We start from the raw sequence: 23,395 nt of genomic DNA on the forward strand, positions 1-23,395 counted from the left end.
CTCATTTCATCCCTACTTTCTCACTCTTCTCCTTTTCTCCTATGTGCCCCTTTTACCCGCACTCCCCCATGGTCACTCTCTTAAGTGATTGCTACATTTCATCTCATGGTAAATCGGCCATCAGCCCAGTAAGCTATCATTATGCAAATGATGGGCAATTCAATTTCAGTTGGTCGGAGGGGGAATTTCTAATTAGGGTGAGCCACCGCTCTCAAGATTGAAAGAAATATGTAAAGGCAGAAGAAGAGAGACAGTAAGGTGGAGAGGGGCTGTGAATGGATAAGCAGAGGTAAACGAAGAAGAAGAAAAAGAGGCCGTGCGAGAAGCAGCTGGATGAGAAGTACTCATCCACAAAATCAACACCTGCATCACAATTTTACTCTTCAGCTGGTTTTGAGTCTCATATCTGCTTCTTTTCTTTCTGTTTTTGCTTATCCAGTTTATTTCAGGTATTGTCTGGATTTATTTTTATTTTTTTCAGCAATAGGAATATAAAAGATTTCTCAAGATTAAAGCAAGGCTTATAAAAATGTCTTATATTTCTCCATGGGATCCTGTGAACCTATATTAAAGATGAATATGATTTGTTCAGCATCACAGTTCACCAGATATTGTGGTGAGCAAAGTTCTAAAATTAACAGAAGAAATGCTTCATAGGGGAGAAAAGAGTGAGCTTAATATAAACTATAACTATGAGTCATCTGGCACTGATGTCACCATAGGTTTCTCATACTTTGTCATAAGTGTGACACACCTAAAATCAAAACCTGGGTCATTTTCTGTTACCTGATATAGGCCTATACTTGGACTTTCCATGTGGTGAAAGTCTCGAGTTCTGAGTTTGATTGAAGCATCAAGTTCCCTCTTGACATCTTTGAGACAAAACGCCCACTGATGGCTACTAATCAGCTAAATCTAAACTAGGAGTGATTTAAGGATTGCAGTCTAAAATACAGTATTTATAAATGCAGAAAACAGCCATAAGATACATTAAAGATGCTTAAAAAAATCAATTTGACTGAAAATCATCAAGATGATTATCATAACAACACTGATTGGTTTCTCTCAAGGCTGATTGAAGCAGTCTGAGGCTTGTGTTTAATTCTGTCTTAAATATTTTTCTCTTGTACTTCCACAGAGCGTAGACTGACCACTTTAACTGTATCAGTCTTCATGTCTTTAAGTTCCAAGTCTGAAAGAAAGCTGATAAGCGGAATGTAAGACCAGTTTTCCAAAGATACTTTATGTATTTCTTTTTTTCCTTCAATGTCTTGTTAGATTTAACTGCAAATGCATTTTTTTTCTAATTATGTACATTTATAATTAACCTGTATTTTAAAGTAATCATTACAAAGCCAGACAAAAGGCACATAAGTGTTTTTGTTTCATTAGTATTCAAGCCGGACCTATGTTTTCACTCTCATGAGCAATGCCATGAGTACCTGTTAAGTCTTGCCAGTGTACCGCTACCAATTTAAACTAAGTTTGAATAAAATAAAACAAATAATGATTAGTTCTCGTAACTACTGTTTCCTTTTTTCGGAGCATTTGCAGTTATTGAGAGGGCCAGGATAGTCAGAGACAACGTACAGGCATTCAGTGGAAAATGGACAAAGTTGAACAGCATATCTGATGGTTTCTAGATCTAGTTAAGCTTCAAACTGCAGTTGAAGCTAGTCTTTCTGTATAAGTCAAAAAAGAACATCAAGTTAGATAAATCACTTTGACTTCTAAATGTTTTATAATCATCTAAAAAAATTTATTTAAAATTATTTTCTACAATAATGTGTTATTCATGTTTGAATAGAGACCTGGGAGTTGGCCATTCTGGGTGCAAATGGCTTGGGGGAATTGCACAAAGGGGATCACCCAGATCACCATTATGTACCAAATGCCACTGCATAGCGTACATACCACATCCTGACTGCAGTCATTTTAAACTAGCAGTATATCAATAAAAACACACACAAAAAAGGGGAACATATCTGGCTCCAAAAATAAACTAAATAGTTATTTATTATGGACACATTACGAGTGATGTGTTTCATCATGTAGTTTTGAGTGGTGATATAGACAAATATGAAACTTTAAGACCTTTCAGGGTAAGATTTACTTTCCAGGGTGATTTCTTATCTAATCTCAAATCATAAATAACACCCAGGGGCCATTTAGCTCTGTGGCTGAGATTTCAAAAGTGGAATGATAATGAAGACCAGTAGCAAAATATTTTTTTATGGCCAATGACCATCATAAATTAGCACAAACCCACAAACAATCAAATGTAGTTTTCTGATTGGTGCAATTTACAAATGAGACACTTTTCTTACTTCATATTAGATGAGCATAGCAACACAAACTTACCTCTACATCATCTATGTGTATTGATCATAGATTGACTACTACTGCAGTTTCACAAGGCTAAAGAACAAAAACAGGTAAAGTGTTAATGAGTGTGGCCTCCTGATCTGATAATTTTATAATTCTTTTAGATTTTATGACAGTAAAATATCAGCAAACCAAATTTGTATTTCCTTATGTTTGGTTGCAGTATTTCATAAATATTTTAATAAGCGATTGCAAGACTGCTAAGATTTCTTCTGTTATTCAAGCATTACATAGCTGATGTCGTTGCCTGACTTTCAGAATAATAATTACTATCATCAGTTTCAAAGAACGCATGTCCAAATCTTCCAGGTGCCAAATTAAGTCTAATTATTTTTTACAATAATGACAAAACTTAAGGGCAGTTATTCACACCATTACATTTTCCTACATCTGTCTGTTCATAAAATCCTTCTAAAGGAAATAATATGCTCAGAACTATTCATCATATTTGTCTGCATGTAACAGGTTATAGGGTACGAAAGCACTGGACAAACATTCACTAAGTGCTTTTTAGAATCATGCATGATCACTTGAATAACAACACTGTGGGATTAAAAAAATGGATGTAGATACAGAGGCACAACAGTGCCATCAATGGCCAATGTTGGAATTACTATTTTAAATATTACTGTAGGCATGTATAATACATGTTATAAAGCTTTACAGTCCATTGCATTGTGCAGTTTTATTTTTGATAGTGTCTCTTTTCCTCCATTCACTGTAACGAAGCATTGGGCTTGTTTATTTGTTTTTTGTTGTTTATTTAGCATCCCACAGGGGTAACTTGTTTCCTACAGGGAGAGGAAAACAGACAAAACAGGAAAAACTGCTGGTCAAACTTTTCCATCATGATTTAGTGAACATGGTGTGAAAATCCTTCCTTACATACTCAGATAATTTGCATCTCTGTGTGAGTTAAACCTTAGCTGATAATTTTTTACATTACCATTTAATTTTCTTGTTGATTGGTTTTCTGTCATACATATGCATCTGGACATGTGCAGGTGGATGGATGTGTAAGCTATGAAGAGGCACACATGCACACAGTGAGAACAGAGGATTCGGCTGAGATCAGCAGCTCACCCTCGGCTGTCAAATATTCTGTCAGCACAACCCAAGAATCACAATTGGACTCTTTGGGAGGCATTAATTCAAAGCACTGTAACAATGCTCTCTGAAACCAAATCAACTGCCTGTAGTCAGCAGATCAACTCTCAACTCTTTCTCTTTATCTCTCTATCTTTTCCTCTTTTCTGGCCTCCTTCTCCTCCGTTCCACTCCCTTTCTTTAATGGTTTTTTAGGACTGTATTTCTCCATCTTTCTCAATATGTAGTTGAATCTTTAGTTTTGCCTCCGAAGGGGACTTGCTTTGTTTGCTGTAAAGATACTGATTATATCTGGAACCTGCTGTTTATGTTTATTAAAATAAGATGCATTTGCAATCAGAGAAACAACTGTTTCATAAAATTTGTCTTTATTAAGGAAGACCCTTTTTTTTTGGACTTAAAATGTCAAAGATAATTCTGTTTAAAGCAACACATTGGTTCCCCAGGTTACTCTCATTTGCATGTTTGTAAGAATAAATGTGAAAACATAATCATGGCGTTTCATGATAATAATAAATAAAAAATGCACCAATACAATTTGTCATGATTTTGAGAAAAATATTAAGATTTAGGAGTTATAATTATTATTTCAGCCATGTTTGCAATATGACATAAAATGTTGAGGTCTTGGATAGCCAATCAAAGGAATTGCAAGAATGAAAAGCAAACTGAAATATTTAACAATGACTTCATTAATGATAAATCCAAGACTATTTAACCTCTGCCTTTTGATAAAGGCTTGCACTACTTCCATCAAATCATCATTGTTATCCAAGATAAATTTATTCTGAGATGTATTTTCTCTTATCCTGCAATTAATTCAGCTTCTTTTCTCGGATCAATAATAGTAATGTTATAATAATTTTGTATTATTTTTATTATTATTACACTAACGCCCACAGATTTCCCCTTGCACAAAAACTTAACATCCGTTAGTTTCACTCTCCTCAATGACACTGATTAATTTAGGGGGGGAAAAATCTAGCTTATTTTTGTGTCCTTGGCCTTTCATGTATGGCTAATGAAATAAAAAAAGAAACACAAAGTCTTCTGTTTTTTTCTCTTAGTTAAGGCTTTTCTCAACCATCTACTTTCAGCTTGTAAGAGACTACATCTTGCCAGAATACAAGAGGAGCCTCTGCTTGTCAGCTGTTGGTACAAGTTGTATTGTTCTGCCATATTTGTTTGGTCTTCAGAAAACAAGCTTGTAAAGATGAGGGGTTTAAAAAGATAAAAGAAAACGAAAAGTTTCTTCTCCTTCTGTGTGTCGGGCAAAACAAGGGCACTGACTGTACCTTATTAATGCACTCCATCTTTCCTGGTTTTGCGTCAAACGTAATGCAAAGGGCAGGTGTGTGTCTGCAAAAGAGAGAAGGTGACTGAACAGAGAGAAAACACATTTTTACCATCAGGAGTTATTTTAATTCATATTATCCTTGCCAAAGGCTGGACTCTAGAGAAAGGTCTTTAGAGTTTTTCTCTTGTGTTCAGCTTTACTCATGTAGATGAAACCAATTTACTTTCTTTCTGATTTTAAATAATAAAAAAAAAAGTTGAATAAATTCCTGGCATTTATTCAGCACTTCTCTGTGGAGATGTAAAATATATCCCACTATCTGTGGACCGCATAATGTTTTGGTACATTTTAAAAAGCACTGTTGAATTTTCTATCACACCTGCTTTCCACCACATGCAGTCAAGCTTTGCATTGTTGTTCAGGAGATACCAAATCTGTCACCAAGCAGCGTGACTGGAGACATGAATCCAAGTCAGAAAAAAGTGTAAGAAAAATTCTTATGTATTATAAAAGTTTGAGAAAAACCACTCAGTCAAAAAGTAAGGACAGCAAATATAAAAAGATACAGTACTTTATGTTCAGTATACTCAACAGACTCCTTTTAGATAAAATCACTCTTTTTTTGTCATCAGATAAACTACTATTACTAAAATATCAATGTTTTGATGGTTGATTGAAGTGTGGACATTCTGCAGCTTTGCCTCCTGTCCCCCATAAACTGGGATCTGTGTTGACTAATGGAAGAGAAACTATTGGAGAAAAATAAACACAAGATACATCAACAAGAGGAAGGGTGGAGTTAGCGCAGAGGATCCGAAAATACAACCAAACAAAAGAAGACAAGAGAAAGGTTTATATAACAGCAGAGCAAAGTTGAATACAATTCAATTTAAGATGAAATGGTTATTATATAATTACTTTCACAAAAGGCATGCATGTGTATGTGTACTGACTTATTTGCAGGTGGATTAAAGTTGCTAGATCTTGCTATAAATAGAATGTATAATACTAATGTTTGTTGGATATTTCTAGCAGTATGACCAGTAGCTTACGTGTCAGTATTGGCCCGAGGCAGGTGGCCCCTGGCTTCATGTTCTGGTTACGCTCGAGCTGCTTTGGCCACAGTTGACATCTCTTTCACGCATAAAGAGATCTCTTTTCCACAGCGCAGCAGTTCTTTGAAGTAAAGCACTTCATTGAGTCTGAATGACAGACAATATACTTCATCATTTTCAATACATTTACAATTTACATACATGTCCAAAAAGTAGCTGTTGTGATCTTATACACGTTGCTTAAAAATCCGAGCATTTTTATATTTCTATGTTAGAAGCTTGAGTCATAATTTTTCAATATTTCATTTTTTGGCATAATTCAGAATTTCCCTTTGAAACAAGCAGCATTTTTGCACTTCACATTCTAGAGGCTCTAATCCACAGAGATTAGCAGAAATAGTGTAGGAAAATTAACATCAAACAGTGTGTGTAAATCCCCTTTAACACTGTATAAGGAAGAGTTGGTTACATGAAACACAGAAGCCTTACAAATATCAAAGGACGTTCTTCTAGGATTTAGGTGTAAATACAACCTTCTGAATCCTGATGTCTATACATCTTTTCTGCAATATAATTCTTCAGTCAGATGTAAATAGCCCAGATGCAAAGTATATTTGAACATCATGCATCACTTCGCGCCAGATTAAACTATATCACACTTATTACTAAATATGTAAGGAGAAGTGATTCATCAGAATGCAATATGTAAACCAATGGAGCAGTATGCATCTGCATCCCTTTGATTAAAGCAACTATAAGTTTGTATAGACCACTGAAAAAGTGATTCACAGTCTGTTATTGACTGTCTGACCACCACAGCTAGAATATCGACTGATGCATGTTTGTGATGCTGAGCTCATTACTTACTATCTGCAGATCTCTTAGCAAGAGGATGTTTACAAACAGTAACAAGTAAAATAACTTTTATTTCTATGTTACTATGCAGGCATTGTACAGTTCAGGTAGAAATACCATCCTTAGAATGTCTACGGTACATACATATTAGGTGTGCATTCACTGTGTGTCGATACATTGAGAACATCATATGCTAGTGATGAGTGCTATATGGTAGTCATAGTGTTTTCCTATAACTCTGTCTGGAACCTGCATTCCTCTCATTGCCAGCGTGTGATGAGTGCAGCCTTTCAGCTAATCTGGGAAGAATGTTGGCCTCAGTCGCACATGTGTTCCATTAAGAGCAGATCTGTGTAAATAATATAACATGCAACAGCTAGCATTACAGCAGGTAACTATAACCCCACAGCTGCGCCTTTTGGCTTTACAGCCCAGCATATAAAAAGGCAGAGCCCATCTTGATTTTTATTGAGAAAATGTATGGCACAACCCTATGTGCTTTTAGCAAGTAGTTGATTCAAGGAAATTTTGCTGTTAGAGTAATTATGGTTTGTTAGAGAAAAGAGCTTTTCTTTTTGGGTGGCCGTATAAAATAGTTTTTGTGGAAAGGTGATGGAATAAAAACATTTATCTAACTCTTATATGAAGATGGACTGATCAAAACCTTGGGTATAATTTTCAGTCTTCAGTTTTTGTAATGCTGAAGATTTACAAAAGCTGATGATACCAATTTGAGACAATTCCAATTTTCTATTAAGAACAATTACCTATGAACCTTGGTAGTGTTCTATAAACTATGTCTTCCTTTAAAATAGTTTAATCAATTTCTGTGTGTTTTCTCTGGCATCATTCTTAAACACTTCACGGAGAATTACATTTGCTAACTTTGAGTCATCCTTACTCAGTAAAGATTTCACACTAAATAGCGGAGTGTTTCCTGCAACTGTAGCTTTTTGGTTTGTTGAGTTCTCTGATGGACGAAAGAAAATGTTCACTTTCTGATAAGCTGAAATAAAATGATTGTAGTTATCAGCTGATTTCTCTGTACATGTCTGCATCTAACAAGTAAACATATGTTGCTTGGAAACTTAATATGAAGACAGTTTTACAGTAAAAGTAAAAAATAAATAAGTAGCTGAAAAACCTAAGGCAAACAAAGCCATTATTTACTACTTTATATTGATAGAGTAATGAAAACAGTATGTTTGAAATATGGCCAAACAAAATAAACTCTTGGATAAATAATTTATTTGCAATCTTTCATTTTTTTGCATAAACAAATGAAAGATTATATTTTTTTCCACAAAATTTAAATCTTTCATTCTTTCATTTTGATGAATTATTCTGTGGTGCATCAGAATAATTGCTGTCATGTAAACTTTTGTTAAACCATAAAATATTGTCACATGGCTGGGGTCTGGCAGCAATGTGTATCCCTCCCTCCATTGTTAACAGCCTCTGTGTTCAAACAACTCTGATTGGTTCCTTGTGTTTATTGTCTGATTGACTGGGCCTCCGCCGGGTCGGAGGACGATTGTTTGCTTTCACCTTCTGCCTGGGGAAGTCCCTCTTCGTCTCATACAGGCCCAGTTACAGTATGTAACACAAAGTTCAGAGGATGCCCGCACCTTCCTGGTGTGGTGCTGCATCTTCCTGTCACAGATCACTAATGCTTGTCAGAAAAGCAAGTCAGTTATTTATTCATGTGTAAATTTACTTTCACAGTTAGAGCAACAAGTGAACTCTCAGAGCTGCTCTACTTTGGTGAGAGCCATGCTGGGAGTGTGCTAGCCTAAGAAAAGAAAGAGGGGTTAGATGGCGCATGATGTTGAGTGAAGATGGCAAACGACTTGCTGTGGTTTGGCAGAATTATTACAGAAGCAAGAAAAAAGTCAGCCAAAAAAGTGAAAGAGAGGTGGCACGGGGCGAGAGCCAGTGAAGTGAGGCCTCAAAAACAAAAGAAAGCGTCAGAAAACAAGTGTTCCAAACAGTGCTTCTTGCACTTGTGAACTGTTGTGAGCCAGTGAGGAAATGTAAGGGAGTTTGGCCATTGCTGTTCTGGTTGCCAGGACTCCTAATGAGTCTGTCAGGGCCAGTTAGCACAGCCAGGCCTGCTTGTGTCTCCTCCAGGCCACAGACAGCTGTTATTAGCCCTGTAATGCAGCATGCCACAGGGCTAGATTAGGCTGGCACACTGGAAAAATATCAAACATTCACTCACTGTGGCCTCTGTTGATTAAAGTGGCTATTCTGTTTGGCCTTCATTTAGCCATTTCTGACCAGGTAACTAGCAAGGTTCCAAAAAGAAGCAGAGAACCTGAGAGATCAGCTACAATATATCTTGTTCAAAGCTCTAAACATGCATCAGATACTTTGAATTTTTTTAGTTTCAACATAAGACTAATAAAACATTCAGGGAAAAGAGCCATTAGTTCAAAAAACACTTTTACTACCTTTACTTAATTGCTTGTAGAAACCTTGCAGGGTTGTATTTAATAATGCTGTGTCATCATTATGCAACTCATATCAATGCTGCTTACTCATATGTTTTGCATTTCATAATGAACACAAGAAATCAAAATAGGGCACAATGCATGCTCTTTGTGTTATAAACTATGTAGAGCAATGCTGGAGTGGGCCAATAAAGTATTTATTTATTTTTTTTTAATTCAGCTAACATATAGTCGTCACTTAACAAAGGAACCATTACAAAAACATTTTTAGTGAAACACAATAAATAAATTCACAAATAAATAATTCAAATTAAATTAAAATTTAAAAAGGCTTGGTCCTAACTATTTCATAAATCTAAAAATATTTAGAAAAAAATGTATGCAACTTCTTTTAAACTGAAGTCAGTTCACTAATGTGCAGAGAATACTAAATTTGCATTATAAATTAGAATCTTACTTTCTGTGTTATGAACTTCTTTCATACATGGTATGTTACCCCTCCCTTTACTTACATTACTGTGTGGCTTTGTGGTAATCATTTTACATTAGACACTTTAGACACTATCTCTGTGGGTTTTTGTCATTTTACTTTAAAAGCTTTATCCTGTCATACTTTCTTTTTTACAGTAGAGGTGCTTAAGCGTGTGTCACATGATTGATCAGAAGTGAAAGGCTAGGTCAAAATAGCCAGCTCAAAGCTGTTTGCTGTTAAAAATATGTGAACATGTTTCATTTATTTGACATATGCAAATGTGTTCAGTTTCTTGTGGTGTTTGTGCCCAAACACTGGATGTGTTTTGTGAGGTGAGAAGGTGAATCTTTTAGAAAGGGGAGAGCAGAAGTGATGCATGTATGACTTAAAGTAAAAATTAAAACATTGTCCTAAATTACCTGTTTTTTGTTTACGCACATTATTTCGCATTTTGTTTTGGTCAGCAGCGGAAAACACCTTTTCAGTGTTTGTTTTAACCAAGCAGCAAACAGAAGCTAAAACTGTCCCCTGAGAGGAAAAGAAACATCTAATTTTTGTCAATTAACGTACAGAAAAGGACACTGCTGTACTGCAAATCAGGTGAAAGCAGTTGAAAAGGAGTGAAGAGCAATGATAATGTGAGAATAACAGAATATCAAGGAGTCTCAGAGGTGCAGTGAGGTGCTCATATTTGAGAGGGAAGTGAGGAGCGAGATAATGACAAAGAAACGTGATAAAGGAGGTGAGATTTGAAGTGATTCCTGGGAGGTGCTCATGCTGTGGCTGTGGTCCTTGCCGTCAATCCCGCTGAGCTAACCACATCTTTTCCTAGCAGGAAACATTGTTTTTTTTCTTTTTTTTTTTCAAAATCATTAGCTTTCCAACAAGTGAGGGCCTTTTGCCCCAATTCTTTAGGCTGAGTTTTATAGCAGAAACTCCACATGTGGAAGTGCAGGGAGGAGCCAAAAGAACTAAAACCCCCTTCACTCTAATTATGGGCTGTGCAATATATAGAAAATATAGTGGACCCTGCTACCAAAAACACAACAGCTTAGTGAAATTAGTGCCACAGCGTGGGCTGAATGTATGCGGTTATTATGCATGGTAGATCACCACGATCTGAGTGGATTTAGCATATAGCCAACATGGAGGCTTTTGGACTTGGTGAAAATCTAAGAAGCAAGTCTTCATTAACAAACTAATAGGATTGACCTGTGAGATTTCATCATACCTAGTTTAATTTAAAAAAACAAAAACAAAAAAAAAAAAAACGTTTGACTTTGTCAATAAAAATAGTTTAATAATGATTTTTGGATTCTGCTTAAAAATTCAGAAAAATTGACTAAATTTTTTCTTTCTCTGCTTCTACAGAACAGATACGCTGCTGCAGACAGAGGCGTGAGGCTCTACAGTTCCCTGCCCATGCGCCCAAACCCTGATGGCAAGAGGCTGCCCTCTACTGGGGTATGATTCATCTTTCTCACCCCAACCCGCCCCTCCACCACACCTCTGCGCCCTCACCACCCATTGGTCTCATGTTCACATAAATGTCACCTAATGCAGCACAATGGTCCTAGCAATTTAAAAGAGTGCGCTGGGTTTAAAAAGTGTGAATAAAAGTATTGAAAGTTTTTTATTTGGAAATCTTGATCTTAGATGCGGTAAAATGATAGATTTTATATTCATAAAGTTTTTGGCTACCCAGAGCCAATACTTTGTAGAACCACCTTTTGCTGCAATTATCGCGACAAGTCTTTACGTGTCTCTGACCTCCAGGCATATATAGAGACATACATTTTAGGCCATTCTTCTTTTCTGGATAGCGCCGTCTCACACAGACTAAACAAAAAGCATCTGTGAACATCAATTTTCAAGCATTGTCAAAGAAGGATTTTCTTTGCCAGAGACAAGAGAGCTGATCAGAGTTGATGAGAAGACTGAGTGAGCAAAATACATGGAAATCCTGTAGTAAAAATGTAAAGGCTAAAAACAGATGTTTGTGACAGGAGTAGGAATTAACAGGATAATTACCCTAAACATAAAACCAGAGCTACAACTGAATGATTTAGAACAAAGCCCATAAATGGCACAATCAAAACTTGAACATTGCTGTCTTCTGATGGGACCTATCCAGTCTTAGTACAGTTCAGTGTTGTTTCTTTTTTCTTTTGCACAAAATAATTGGTTAAAAAAATCAGTCTGGAGATTCTGGAAGAGACATACCCTAAAATGACAGCTGTAATTTAAGCAAAATGTGGTTTACAAAGTATTGACTGAGAAGAGCTGAAAATGAAATACATGCCATATTTCTTTCTGCATAAAAAACAATTACACAATTATGCACTACTTAGAGTTGGTTTCTCACTTACAGTCCCAAAAAGTTTGTGGTTGGTTAAAAATGTCTAATGGGAATGATTACTTCATGCTTTGGATACTTGGATATTCCTTATCTTGCAGCAGGGTAATCCCTGTTATGATCCTCACATTGCTCCTGAATGGTCTTCTCTGTGTCATGTTACCACTTCATAACTACAGTGTTTAATTAATTCCAATGAACTTGATAGTTTGCGTTGTAACATTTCAAAAAATAAATTTTTTGGTAGATGATGACTTGCTTTTAATTACCATCATTCACAGTGTAAAAGGATGGAAGAGCTTTTGAATAAAATTCTGTTACCCCAGACCTGTTTGTGGCACAAATTCTAAGGACAGGTGAATGTAGATAAAGCATAGCTATTTTTTTATAATTTCTGGTGTTTTGCAAAGTATTTGTGTTATAACAGCACTATTTGAACATCAATGTCTCATATTCAGTTACTCTAATACATAAGTGTTCACAAGGATACTATAAAAAATGATTAAGTTTATTGAAGTTGCTGCACTTGCAACTCTTTGACTTTGACAAAGTGCTGCAGTAGTCAGCCTATTTTGTTTGTGAAACCTCTCTTTCATTTTTTTTAAATATGTAAAAAAAAATCTTTTAGCGTTGTAAAAAAATCATAATTAGAATCTAGCTCGCCTTGCTTTTATGCATTTATGTAACAAAGGAGAGAAAATGAAAGAACAATAGAGCAAAAAGAGAGAATTTAATTTCCTCCATTTTTTCATGTTTCACTCCATGCAAGTGCTTTTTGAATTATCTCTTGGGTGCTCCAGGGCTCAGCAAGAGGAAGAGTGGGTGAGTCAAGGGGGGAGGGAGTGAGAGGGAGAGAGAGGGAGCCAGAGAAAGAGAGTGAGAAGACAGGCAAAGTTAAAATAAAGCAATATAATATTGTTGGTGTGTACCTTTAATTACAACCAAGATTATATTGATGTCTCTGGCCACATGTCCTAAATCATTTATCGAGAGAAAGAGAGAGATTGCTAACAAAGCATTTCTAAGAAAGCCACCCTCTCACAGGGGCTGGAATCATATGTTATCTAAAGTGAATATTGTTAATGCTTTTCAGTGAAGAGACCTACTTACAAATCATGGGAATGAGCTCCTTGTCAGAGCATGCGTGAGGCAGTGAAGATATAAATCTACCCTGGTCTGATACTCTCTTGTGCAAATTACACTGCATCTAAAACTGAATGTGGGAGCTGTTTGTGAAATGAACTTATTGGTTAAGAAAAACAAAAAACAAAAAAACATTTGTGCAATGCAACAAACACGTCTGTCTTTACAGTTCAGAACTTAAAGATTACATCTTTTGTGCAGATTTGCAGAAGGAGACAATGTGTGCTATTTTCCTCCTCACACCCCCCTTTGGTTATCTGTCATTTCCTTTTGTCTGTTATTACCTGTGTGTAAGAGTCTGTACAGTAGCACACTGTAGCTACAGGGCTGTATGGAGAGGAGGAGAATATAAACCACTTAACATGCAGGAGGAAACCAGACATTTTTCCATTGCACTTATCAGGTGCTGCGGTAAGAGCAAGAGTCAAGGTGCAGTAGGTCCCTGCCCCCCTTCACCTACTACCCCCTCCTCACCCTTCCTTTTCTCTTCCCCCCCTCCCCACTCCCCGCACACCCCTTTTATTTTCCCTGATTTCTATCTCTGTGCCCCCTCCCCTCACTTCATCTCCACCACTCACTACATTCAGTTCTGTTAAAAGTGGGCTTGGCACTTCCGCAGCAGCTAACTTCCCCCTCACCTCCCTCACCACCAACACCACTTCTTCTCTCTCTGTCAAACTAACCTCTAACTCCTGCTTTTCACCTCTGTGTTTCCTGTCAAGGTGCACTGCCCACCTCCATATAACCCAATCCCCCACCCCCCAACCTCCGGCTCTGCCCCCGCAACCTTTGCTTTCCTCTCTTTTAACATCTATTACAGCGCTAAGTGTCTATAGTTTACTTTCTAAAATGTTCAGCGTAGAGGTCATGATCTCCACAGCTCTGCTGTGATCCGTGCAGAAAGGGAGTTGTTCTGCTGTACGAGTGGCTTTGGATTAAATTCTTCATCAGAATAGAAACATTTCAAACTAATAGTGTGCAATACTTTAGACACAATGTTTACTAGCTATGGGTCAGTTACCAAGTATGGTGGTGTTCCAAGACTTTAAAAGTGAAGTTTCTGTCAAACTATTCCAGTTTAAATTTCTTTAAATGAGATCCCAGAGCAAGTGTCAAGGTGACTGACTGCCGGATCCAGGAGAGCAACCTTAGGCCTACCCTACCTGCTTCAGTGGCTTCTAAACCTGTATTTTGCTGATAAAAAAGATAAAATCCATTGTTTGGACTTATATACAGTTGCAAAAGAATAATTTTAAAACTACTGTTACCAAGTTACCAGCAGTTTGGCTAATAAGCAGTCAACTGTTTAACAAACTTGTCATAATAGTTTTATTCATTAACATCTACTACATTTAGTGATTTTAGCTCTTTAAACTTTTTCTTAGTCTATGAAATACCGGTATTATAATGTAAAAACCTGTAAGTCCAAGCACAACAGACAAACATTTTTTGAAATAATGACACAAATGTTTGCACATTCTTCTTTGCAAAGTAATTGAAGTTTGGGTGGCTTGAGTAGATTTGAATTTTTTTTTAGGCCACGTCAAATATTAAGACATGGACTTTTACTGAGTCATTTTAACAAATAAATCTGTGTGGATATAAATCCCCCCGTTGTATCTGTGGCTGTATGAATGGGACATTGTCCTGTTGGAAGTTCAACCACTTCAGCAATCTTAAGTCTTCTGTGGATCTCATTAATTTTGAATAGCTCATTTTGACTTTCCAGTAGAAGTGCATTCCCACAGTATGATGCTGCCTCTGCTATGTTGCACAGTGGAGATGGTGTGTTCAGGTTCTTAGGTTTTCTATAGTAAAAAAAAAAGTAAAAGACATATTGCATATTTTCCATTACAGCGTGTAATGGAAAATACTTTGAATTGTCATAGTAATTAAATAAATACATTGTGGAAAGTGGTTGCAATTTGTAAATACAGAGCACATTGATTTATATACAATAAAAACAATCTCCTCTTTAAAAGTAATTCAACTTTGCAGAGTAAGGAAGGTATCATAGCACCATATATAATATGTGCAAGTGTTTGGAATCTTTCTTAATCATAGAAACACAAGAGTCTTAAATGGAGAAATCTGAACACGAAGTTGGTTTAAACTCCAGATGATGCAATGGGGGTCTAAGGCGATGAAACTAATTATTACGCATGCTTGATGGGGGAGGGAGGGTTTTACATTACCTGATTGTGAATTCTTTGTAGGAAACAAAATTGTTTGAACATCTTCTCTAGCTATTCCTGTTGTTTAGTTCTCCAGCCTTAACTGTAGCACAGAAGGGTGAAGGTTCAAAATCTGCTGGAACACAAAGATGACAGCATCGTTTCAGAACAGTTTTTTTTTCACATCTCTCTCTCTCTCTCTCTCTCTCACTCTCTCTCCATGCTGCTTTGTCTCTCCACATGTCTTTTTCTCTTTTTCCAAGCTGATTTGGAGCCTTGCATAGTCAATTATGTAGGGAGTCAGAGTCGGAGAGGGGGCTTGAGCTTCCATATTTTGGTGTGATATTAATATTGTATGAGCGCTATTCTGTAACGATATCTAAGACAGTGCCTATTAAGGCGGCAGCAGGAGAAGAATGTGACAGACACAAACACACTCACAAAAAGAGCCTGCGAACAGGGGTGAATCAGTCAGGATCAGGCGCAGGTTGTTCTAATTAGTGTTTTCCTGATTTAATATGGAGGAGTATTAAGAGCAACTCATTTTCTTGTTTAATATGTCATGTTTGTTTATCCTAACATGACTCACGTCATTCTGTAGAGCTATTGTTTTTGATGTTACTGGGAATTGACTGATGTTCACTGCATCTGTGCTAAAACTGGAATATTTTAACCAGCCCACTGGAAAGAAATTTAAGAAGACAACTGTGCATTCTATAAAAATACTATTAATAATTGTAATATTACATGTTTCAGAGCAGGGAGGATCTGACAGCAGCCTATTTATTTTCAGCTGCTGGATGGGTATCAATGATGCATGCAGTATATGTCAACAGTGACAGGCTGAGAAGGACCATAGTGATGACTGAGATACTCAGCGTGGACACTTATTTCTTTTTGGCTGTTAAGTGGCAGTGACATGGTGCAGTTTTTGCAATGACATCTCATTTCATGCTACCAAAAGCTTATATAAGCATTTGAGTTTTCAGCTATGACGGATGTAAATTCTGCAGAGAAATCAGACTTTTAGAAAAGATTTATTTGGCTGCAGATTTTAAATACCGGTAATTACAGAAGATTTAAACTTTGTTTTTGAAAAGATATTTTGTCACATTGTTGAAAACACAGCTAACAATTCACCAGCAACATGTGAACTGTAATGGGATCTTTGCAGATATAACATTGTTTAATAAAACGTGTTTCATTTTTTGTCACAAGCCATTTGATCTCTAAATAAATCAAGCCAAGTATTGCCAGACATTATTATTATTATTATTATTATTATTATTATTATTATTATTATTATTATTATTATTATTATTATTACTACTGCTATCTAGGCAATAACCATCACACCAGGGATTTGTTTTGATGCAACCAACTTTAATAATGTACCAACTATCATATTTAAAATTTGGTAAACTCTTTTTTTCTAACTGAAAGCTTGGCTACATTAAAGTAACACTAATCTTTGCAAAGTGAGCGAAAAAGAGAAGCAAATTATGGAGTGTTAACAAAACAGCACATTGTCATGACAAAAGCACAAACTAAAGGCTCAAAGTGCTACTTTTAAAAAACACCATTTTGTGATCATGGGCATTGCTTTTATAGTAATTGCGCAATTGATCAGATTCACAGGTATCAGCAGAATTTCACAAAACTTTTTGGAGTTTAGTAAATTGAGCTAAAGCTCAGGGATTTGCCTTTATGCATAAATCATCATAACCTTTGAAAGTTTTTTGTTAGGTTGTCTTTTGTTTTCCAAATTATTTCATAGTTTTGTTCTGCACTCTGACGTTAGATGTTTGTAAGCTCTTTACTGAGCTACAATCTTCAGTTCCAGGTCTCTTTACACCTAAGTTTATGTTTTATTTTGAACATTCACTTTTACTTGAAGTCTTTGTTTTTCTTGTGCTCCTTTTTTTTGTGATTCTTTGTCACATTTTGAGTTGAATTTGAATTATTTCTTGTGTTACTGCTTTTCTGCTCCCTCAGTTTAACTTCATTGATTTGCCTTTCCTCACAGATGTCCCTTTACAGCTGGTTACTAATTAGTAGACATGCTCCTTGTTTACTAATCATTTCTTTATCCTAAACCTATCTCAGGTAGTGAGGTCTTGGCCACATTGGCCAAAACTAGTTGCCGCCGCCCAGCACCTGCTGGAGTTTAAAGAAGTATTTTTTTTTTAAATCACAGCTTCCACACCGTATTATACCAATGCCCATGCTGCAAAGTGTCTGGATTAAGACCTATACTTTCCTCTCTCTAAAATGTAACAATTATGTGTAAAACATCAGAGCCAAAGCTAATGTGGAGGAAACAGTGTGGGGCGCAGTGGTTGGTGCAGAGGGGCGACAAACAAGTGAGAAGGGAAGCCAGGGAAACTCAACATCTTAACACTTACCAGCACCCCTCCCTGCTTGATGTATGAGTGTAGTTGTCTTTCTCTGAAATTCAAATGGAAAAAGCAGATGAAAAACAAGAAGAAAAACCTTTGACTTTGGAATAGGACTGTGAGGCTGGAGGGTGGAGGGGCTGAGAAAAAGACCTGCCATCTATGTATTAGTGCTCTGTAAATATTACATGAGCTCCACATTCACTCAGTTGTTTGGCATTACTTCCACTGGATGGGTATATTATTTTAGAAACCATGCCTTGTTTATGGAGAGGTATGACCTACTTCCAGACACTCCTCTCTTTCTCTCTGGTATTTTTTTTCTTTTTTCTTGCTTCTTTCTCTCACTCTTTTTCTCTCTAACTCTCTTTTTCCAGTCTCAGTCTGCAAAAAATCTCAACTGCTTGTCCCTGCTGAACAATTACAAGGCAGAGAGACCCAAATGGAGATGTTTGTAGAAAACAACATGTGTATAATTAAGGTTTAATGAGCTCTTGTCAGGGTGGAATGTGCAATTAGATTGGTAATAGAAAATTCTGCCTGAACGCTAGTGGCAGAGGCTGGATGTGAAGTCAGCATGGCAGCAAATGAAAGAACAGCAAATTATTTCGAGGCCCACTGACAGACGAAGACAGCGCTTGGTTGCTGCATTTAGATTTAAATACATGTTGAGTTTTCAAATGCAGAAAGAGAAAAAAAAAATTTCTGTTCCTTCTGGTGAAGAATCGTGTTCTTTCAAATTACTGTACTTATGCTTACCAGGTTGGTTTTTTGTAGTGAAAACAGACCACGGAGGGTGAAAGCTTTCCTTTACTTCAGTAGGATGAACCAAGACAATGATTGAGATTTGAATCGATAAAATCAAGAATGCAATTTTGTGTGAAATGTTCTGTATTTCTTGAAAACGTTTTTCATGAACATTTCTTTGACAAACTTGCTTTTAAAACATTAAAGTGAACTTTATTTTGAATGAAAACAAAATGCTAAAGTGTCTGATCCTGACTATCGAACCAGTTCTATGACTTCTAAATATGCTTCCTATGAGCTTTGGCCTGTGTCCAATAGTGACTGTCAATCCAATTTTGAAAGAATTGGACAATTTGAATTAACCACAAGAAAAGACATTGGTGGATGTCTGGTGCTTGGGTGTTTTGGTGTTTTATTGCAAGAATAATTAAGGAAAATACTTTAGTTCTAATATATATATATATATATGTGTGTGTGTGTGTGTGGGTGTGTGCGTGTGTGTGTGTGTGTGTGTGTGTATGTAGTGTGTGTATAACACTCTAAATAGTCGAAGCAAAGTATCTCTCTATTTCCACCAATAATCTTCTGCTCTGTAAAATTACAAAATTGTAAGTATGCTGGAGTAGATACACACACTTACAGAAAAAATATAATGTTTGGCTATTTATGAATTAGTTTACTTGTCTGTGAAAGAGAGGCCTCTTTGTTGGCTTCCTCGGGGACTGCCCTTGAAAGGCTCCTATTGTGCACTATAAGCACTATGGTATAATGCAAGTGGATTTAATAGATTTAATGGAACGACCAGACAGAGTTCTCAGGCCCACATGTGATGAGAAGTGTGGTGGTTTAAGTAATCAGGAGGGACCACAACCTAAAGAAAAGTCAGGTACGGGACAGCTTTCATTTGCTTCTAACGATGAGCTTTATTTTAAATATTCTTAGATTTTTTTGTCCATGTTGATTTATTTAAAAAAAATGCTTCTCTGTCTTACTTGTCATATGTTATGTGTTCTTTGAATATCCATACCTAGGTTCCACCTGAGCTGCTCTGTAAGTCAAGGTTAGGCAGAGTGAGCAGAGTTGAATGTCAGCAATGTGTGAGCTTTGTTTTCATTGTGTTTACAGGGGCACAATGGTGCGATTATGTGGCCATCTGAAATCCTACACCTACCAAGAGCTTTGGGGGTCAGAGGTGGGGGAAGTGTGTGTGCCTTTAGCCCAAAGAACCATGCATTAAAAAAAGCAAAGTGATAGTCCAGCATCAAATCAAAACAACTCAGAATCACTGAGTCACTCACAGACACAATATTCTTTCAGTCTGCTGATATACATTTTTTAAATATATTTGCATGTTTTCCCTTTTACCGCTCACCCCTCGCTGCCATTGTTGCTTTGTAATCTGGCATGCATTATTTTAAGGTGCTGTTTGGAAGAGTGGTCTGCCTCTTAAAGTCCCTCAGCATGACTGACAGGACCATAAAGCTGACCAATAAACCCAAGATTAATGTTATATCTAGAACCTGATAGATGCAATTAAGCCCATCATAAGCCAGACTTCCTTTGGGACTCATTCCATTGTGTGGTTTAACATGACCTCAACTAAACACCTTAATTCATTTCTTCATATTGTGGATCTTAAAGTCAAGCACAAATTTAGCTTACACACACGCATACATACATACATACATACATACATATATATATATATATATATATATATATATATATATATATATATATATATATATATATATATATATATATATATATATTATATATATATATATATATATATATATATATATATATAAAATATAAATCTAGTTCTTTGTCTTCTATGCCCTTTCGTGTCTCTTTCATGTGTCACTATCGTTCTCTTTTTTTCCTTCCTCACTCCATTTTGGTACATTTGTCATGGCAATGCAAAAAGAAATCATAGCTGCTCCAATTCATTTTGTGCTCTTTCAGTCGAGAAAGAAGGGCAATTCTGTTTCCCCTCGCTAGTTTTTGTGTTGAGGTTTAAAGGTAATGAAGACCATATTTCATCTGCATGGAGTTATTTGACCGGGCGTGGCAGACTTGGTCTGTTATGGGAAAATAAATATTATGGAAGGTCTAACTTTGTTATCTTCATCACACTGGAATCAGTGCATTGTGTGCGTGTATGTGAGTGTTATTATTCAGAATGCATGACAGAGACACATTGGCCAGAATGAAATATGTACAAATCCAGATCCTTTAACATATTCTCAAGCTGTAGTTATGTAGTATGCAAACATGTATTCATATTAGCAACACATAAAGGGAGACTGCATATGCAGAAGCAAATTTATGCCCTCATGCAAAGCCTATCTGCTTTATTGCTAACCATCCCCCACTCTCTCTGTCCTTTGCTTCAGTCTGTTTGCGTGTGTGTATGTGTGTGTTTGTCTCTTTCTGTCTGTGTGCCTGTCTATGAGTCATTGAGTGCTCTAATGACCACAGTCCTGACACAGGTATTTTGACTGCTGCCTCTTTCCATCGCCACATTGACTGACATGCGATTAGTTATGGTGGGCTGAAAAAGCCGGGGAGGGGTGGGCTGCTACCATAAAAAAAAATTGAGGAAAAGGTTTAAGTCCTCCTCTCCACGCCTCTCCTGCCTCATCTTTCTTTAAATCTGAAACATCCCCAGCCGCAGCATGCAGCTCTTTGATTTGGTAGTCAGTTCATACAGCAAAAAACAGCTGGATTCACATGAACCTTATGAGAAAATCCTCTTCTCCAAATCAGTACTGTTAGCGGCACTACGACACAGAATGCAAAGCAAACTTGTGCTCTGCAAGATTATAGACATGGTGAAAAATGTATATGAATATGACTTTTCTGAGTCAATTAGGCATTAACCCAACCCATCCAATCTGCTCTAGATAGATGGCATATTCATCCAGGTCAGTTCCAACATTAAGCCTCCACAGATTAAGGAGGAGCAGTGATATTCAGTAAACACCAAGTACTTTCTTTTTCTTTTTATTGGTTCAAAAGATGCATGAAATAAGTTGCCTTTTTTGTACATAAATGACTTTATTTAGTTTCTTGATAAAATGACATGTTCATACAAAACAAATTTAGCATGCCAATAAAAACATTTCCAGTACAGTTTTATCTGATCAAATTAAGTGGAATTTAGTCAGCACATACACAGAGGTCCTTAAGCAAATTGTCATGGTACAACGTTTTAAGGAAGGAATGTTAAATAATCAAGACAGTCTGTGGGGGTTTAAAATGTTTTTGAGTTATGCTCCCATTTTATGTTTATGTCATGGGTTTTTGGATTTAATTGTTTTGGGATCCATTCCAAGCTCATAAATACAGGGAAAATATTTGATTTTGTAAAGTCAGTCCTTTGAACACACAATCACAAAAATGCAGAGAACACTTAGTACTCCACCAAAACGAAAAAAAAAAAAAGCCTAATTTACATGGTTAGTGTTGCTTCTCTTTAAAATTGCATATAATGCTCACCATTATAAGATAAAACTTCATTAGACTTAAAAATGGAAGCAAAGGAAGGCCGATTGAGCAAACAAGACAATATGTATCAGGGTAGTAAAAATATGCCAAAAGCAGTTAATCTCTATTTGAAGTTAGACATTGAAGATTACAATCGTTGGTCGGGGAGGATTGTGTTTTTTCTAAAAAATGTTCGACTGTAGAAGTTTAAAATCCACAGCACATGCTTTAGACATTATATAACGACACAAGTATTGCAACTGTGCTATGCACACCAATTATGACCTTATAAGAGGAAAGCCAATGCTGTCCAGAATGTACTTTTTTGGATAAATATGTGAGTACATGGACAAAATATTGTTTAGTGGACAAGAGTGTCACTCTAACAAAGTTTTGGTTTAATTTAAAAGTAGGTTAGAAATGAAAGGTAGCATTTGATTACAATAAGATTATTTCAATTAATAAACACAGTGGCGATTATATTGTGGTTTGGTTTGCTTCACTAATTCACCATCAATGAAATCCCCTTGTTCATATCCAGGTTTTAACATGAAGTACAGCGAAAGAAAAGATATTGTTCTCCTGATTCAATGTTGCAACAAACATTACGCACATCAACATAACTCAGACCAGACAACAAGGGTAAAAATGGAAGTTAAATATATTATTACGTTATCTAAAATAGTGACAGTATTATTGGCATAATTAGAAGAGCTAATATATAACAATGTATCATTTTTTTATTTTAAATATCGAACTATTGACATAAAAGATGCATGCTACACTTGTATATCCAGATGATGTACATTAGGAATTTAAACTGATTTCAAATGTTTCCTGTGCACTGAATAGAAAAAAATAAAAAATCACCCAGTAGAGCGTATTTTGAAAACAAAATGTAATTTCCAAAATATTTCTGAGATTGTTTTGAGTTAAAAAAGGCATAATAATTTGAAAGTGTGAGCTCTATATATCTGATATGATCTAGTCAACTGTTCTATAACCTCAGTGACTCTGTGTGCTTCCTGTATCAAACTGACATTGGTTTGGCTTGAGGAAAAGATATTTGTAGCAGTTCTTCGACTTCATTTTGTTGCTCCTGTTCTCCTTTTACTAAATTTCTTCCTCTCTCTATTTGGGCTTTTGCCACACTAAACCTGTCTGGTGTCAACTGCATCAGCTCCTCAGACCTTCTTTCCACCTTTTTGTTTCCAGGCTGCAATCTATTTCAAAACTCCTCACTGTCTTTCACTCTCCTTCATCTCACCCCTTCTCACCTCCTCTGCCTCCACGTCCACCAACCTTGCCCTCCCCCCATCTCTGTTCTCCTTTGCTCAATTGTTTTGCTGTAGATTTGACCATGATTAATGACCGCAAACCCTCAGGAAGGCAAACATGGAGAGATACAACATGCTTTCTTTTCTCTTATGAACCTTTCTTTTTAATGTCATAGGTCTGCCTGT

General features: G+C 36.4%; 1 protein-coding gene across 3 annotated transcripts in view; it reads left to right on the forward strand.

Annotated features, from left to right (window-relative positions):
* The window catches only part of tox2 (TOX high mobility group box family member 2), a 117,114-nt gene that overhangs the window by 39,983 nt on the left and 53,736 nt on the right, over positions 1–23,395 (forward strand). For all 3 annotated transcript variants that reach the window (XM_055027675.1, XM_055027674.1, XM_055027676.1), the window contains exon 2: positions 10,996–11,088. In XM_055027675.1, coding sequence (XP_054883650.1) covers positions 11,047–11,088 — 42 coding nt within the window. In that variant the 5' untranslated portion in view covers positions 10,996–11,046. The remainder of the gene's footprint in view (positions 1–10,995; positions 11,089–23,395) is intronic.

Source organism: Poeciliopsis prolifica, unplaced genomic scaffold, assembly GCF_027474105.1.
Source record: "Poeciliopsis prolifica strain line A6 unplaced genomic scaffold, Auburn_PproV2 SCAFFOLD003, whole genome shotgun sequence".
Classification (NCBI taxonomy): domain Eukaryota; kingdom Metazoa; phylum Chordata; class Actinopteri; order Cyprinodontiformes; family Poeciliidae; genus Poeciliopsis; species Poeciliopsis prolifica.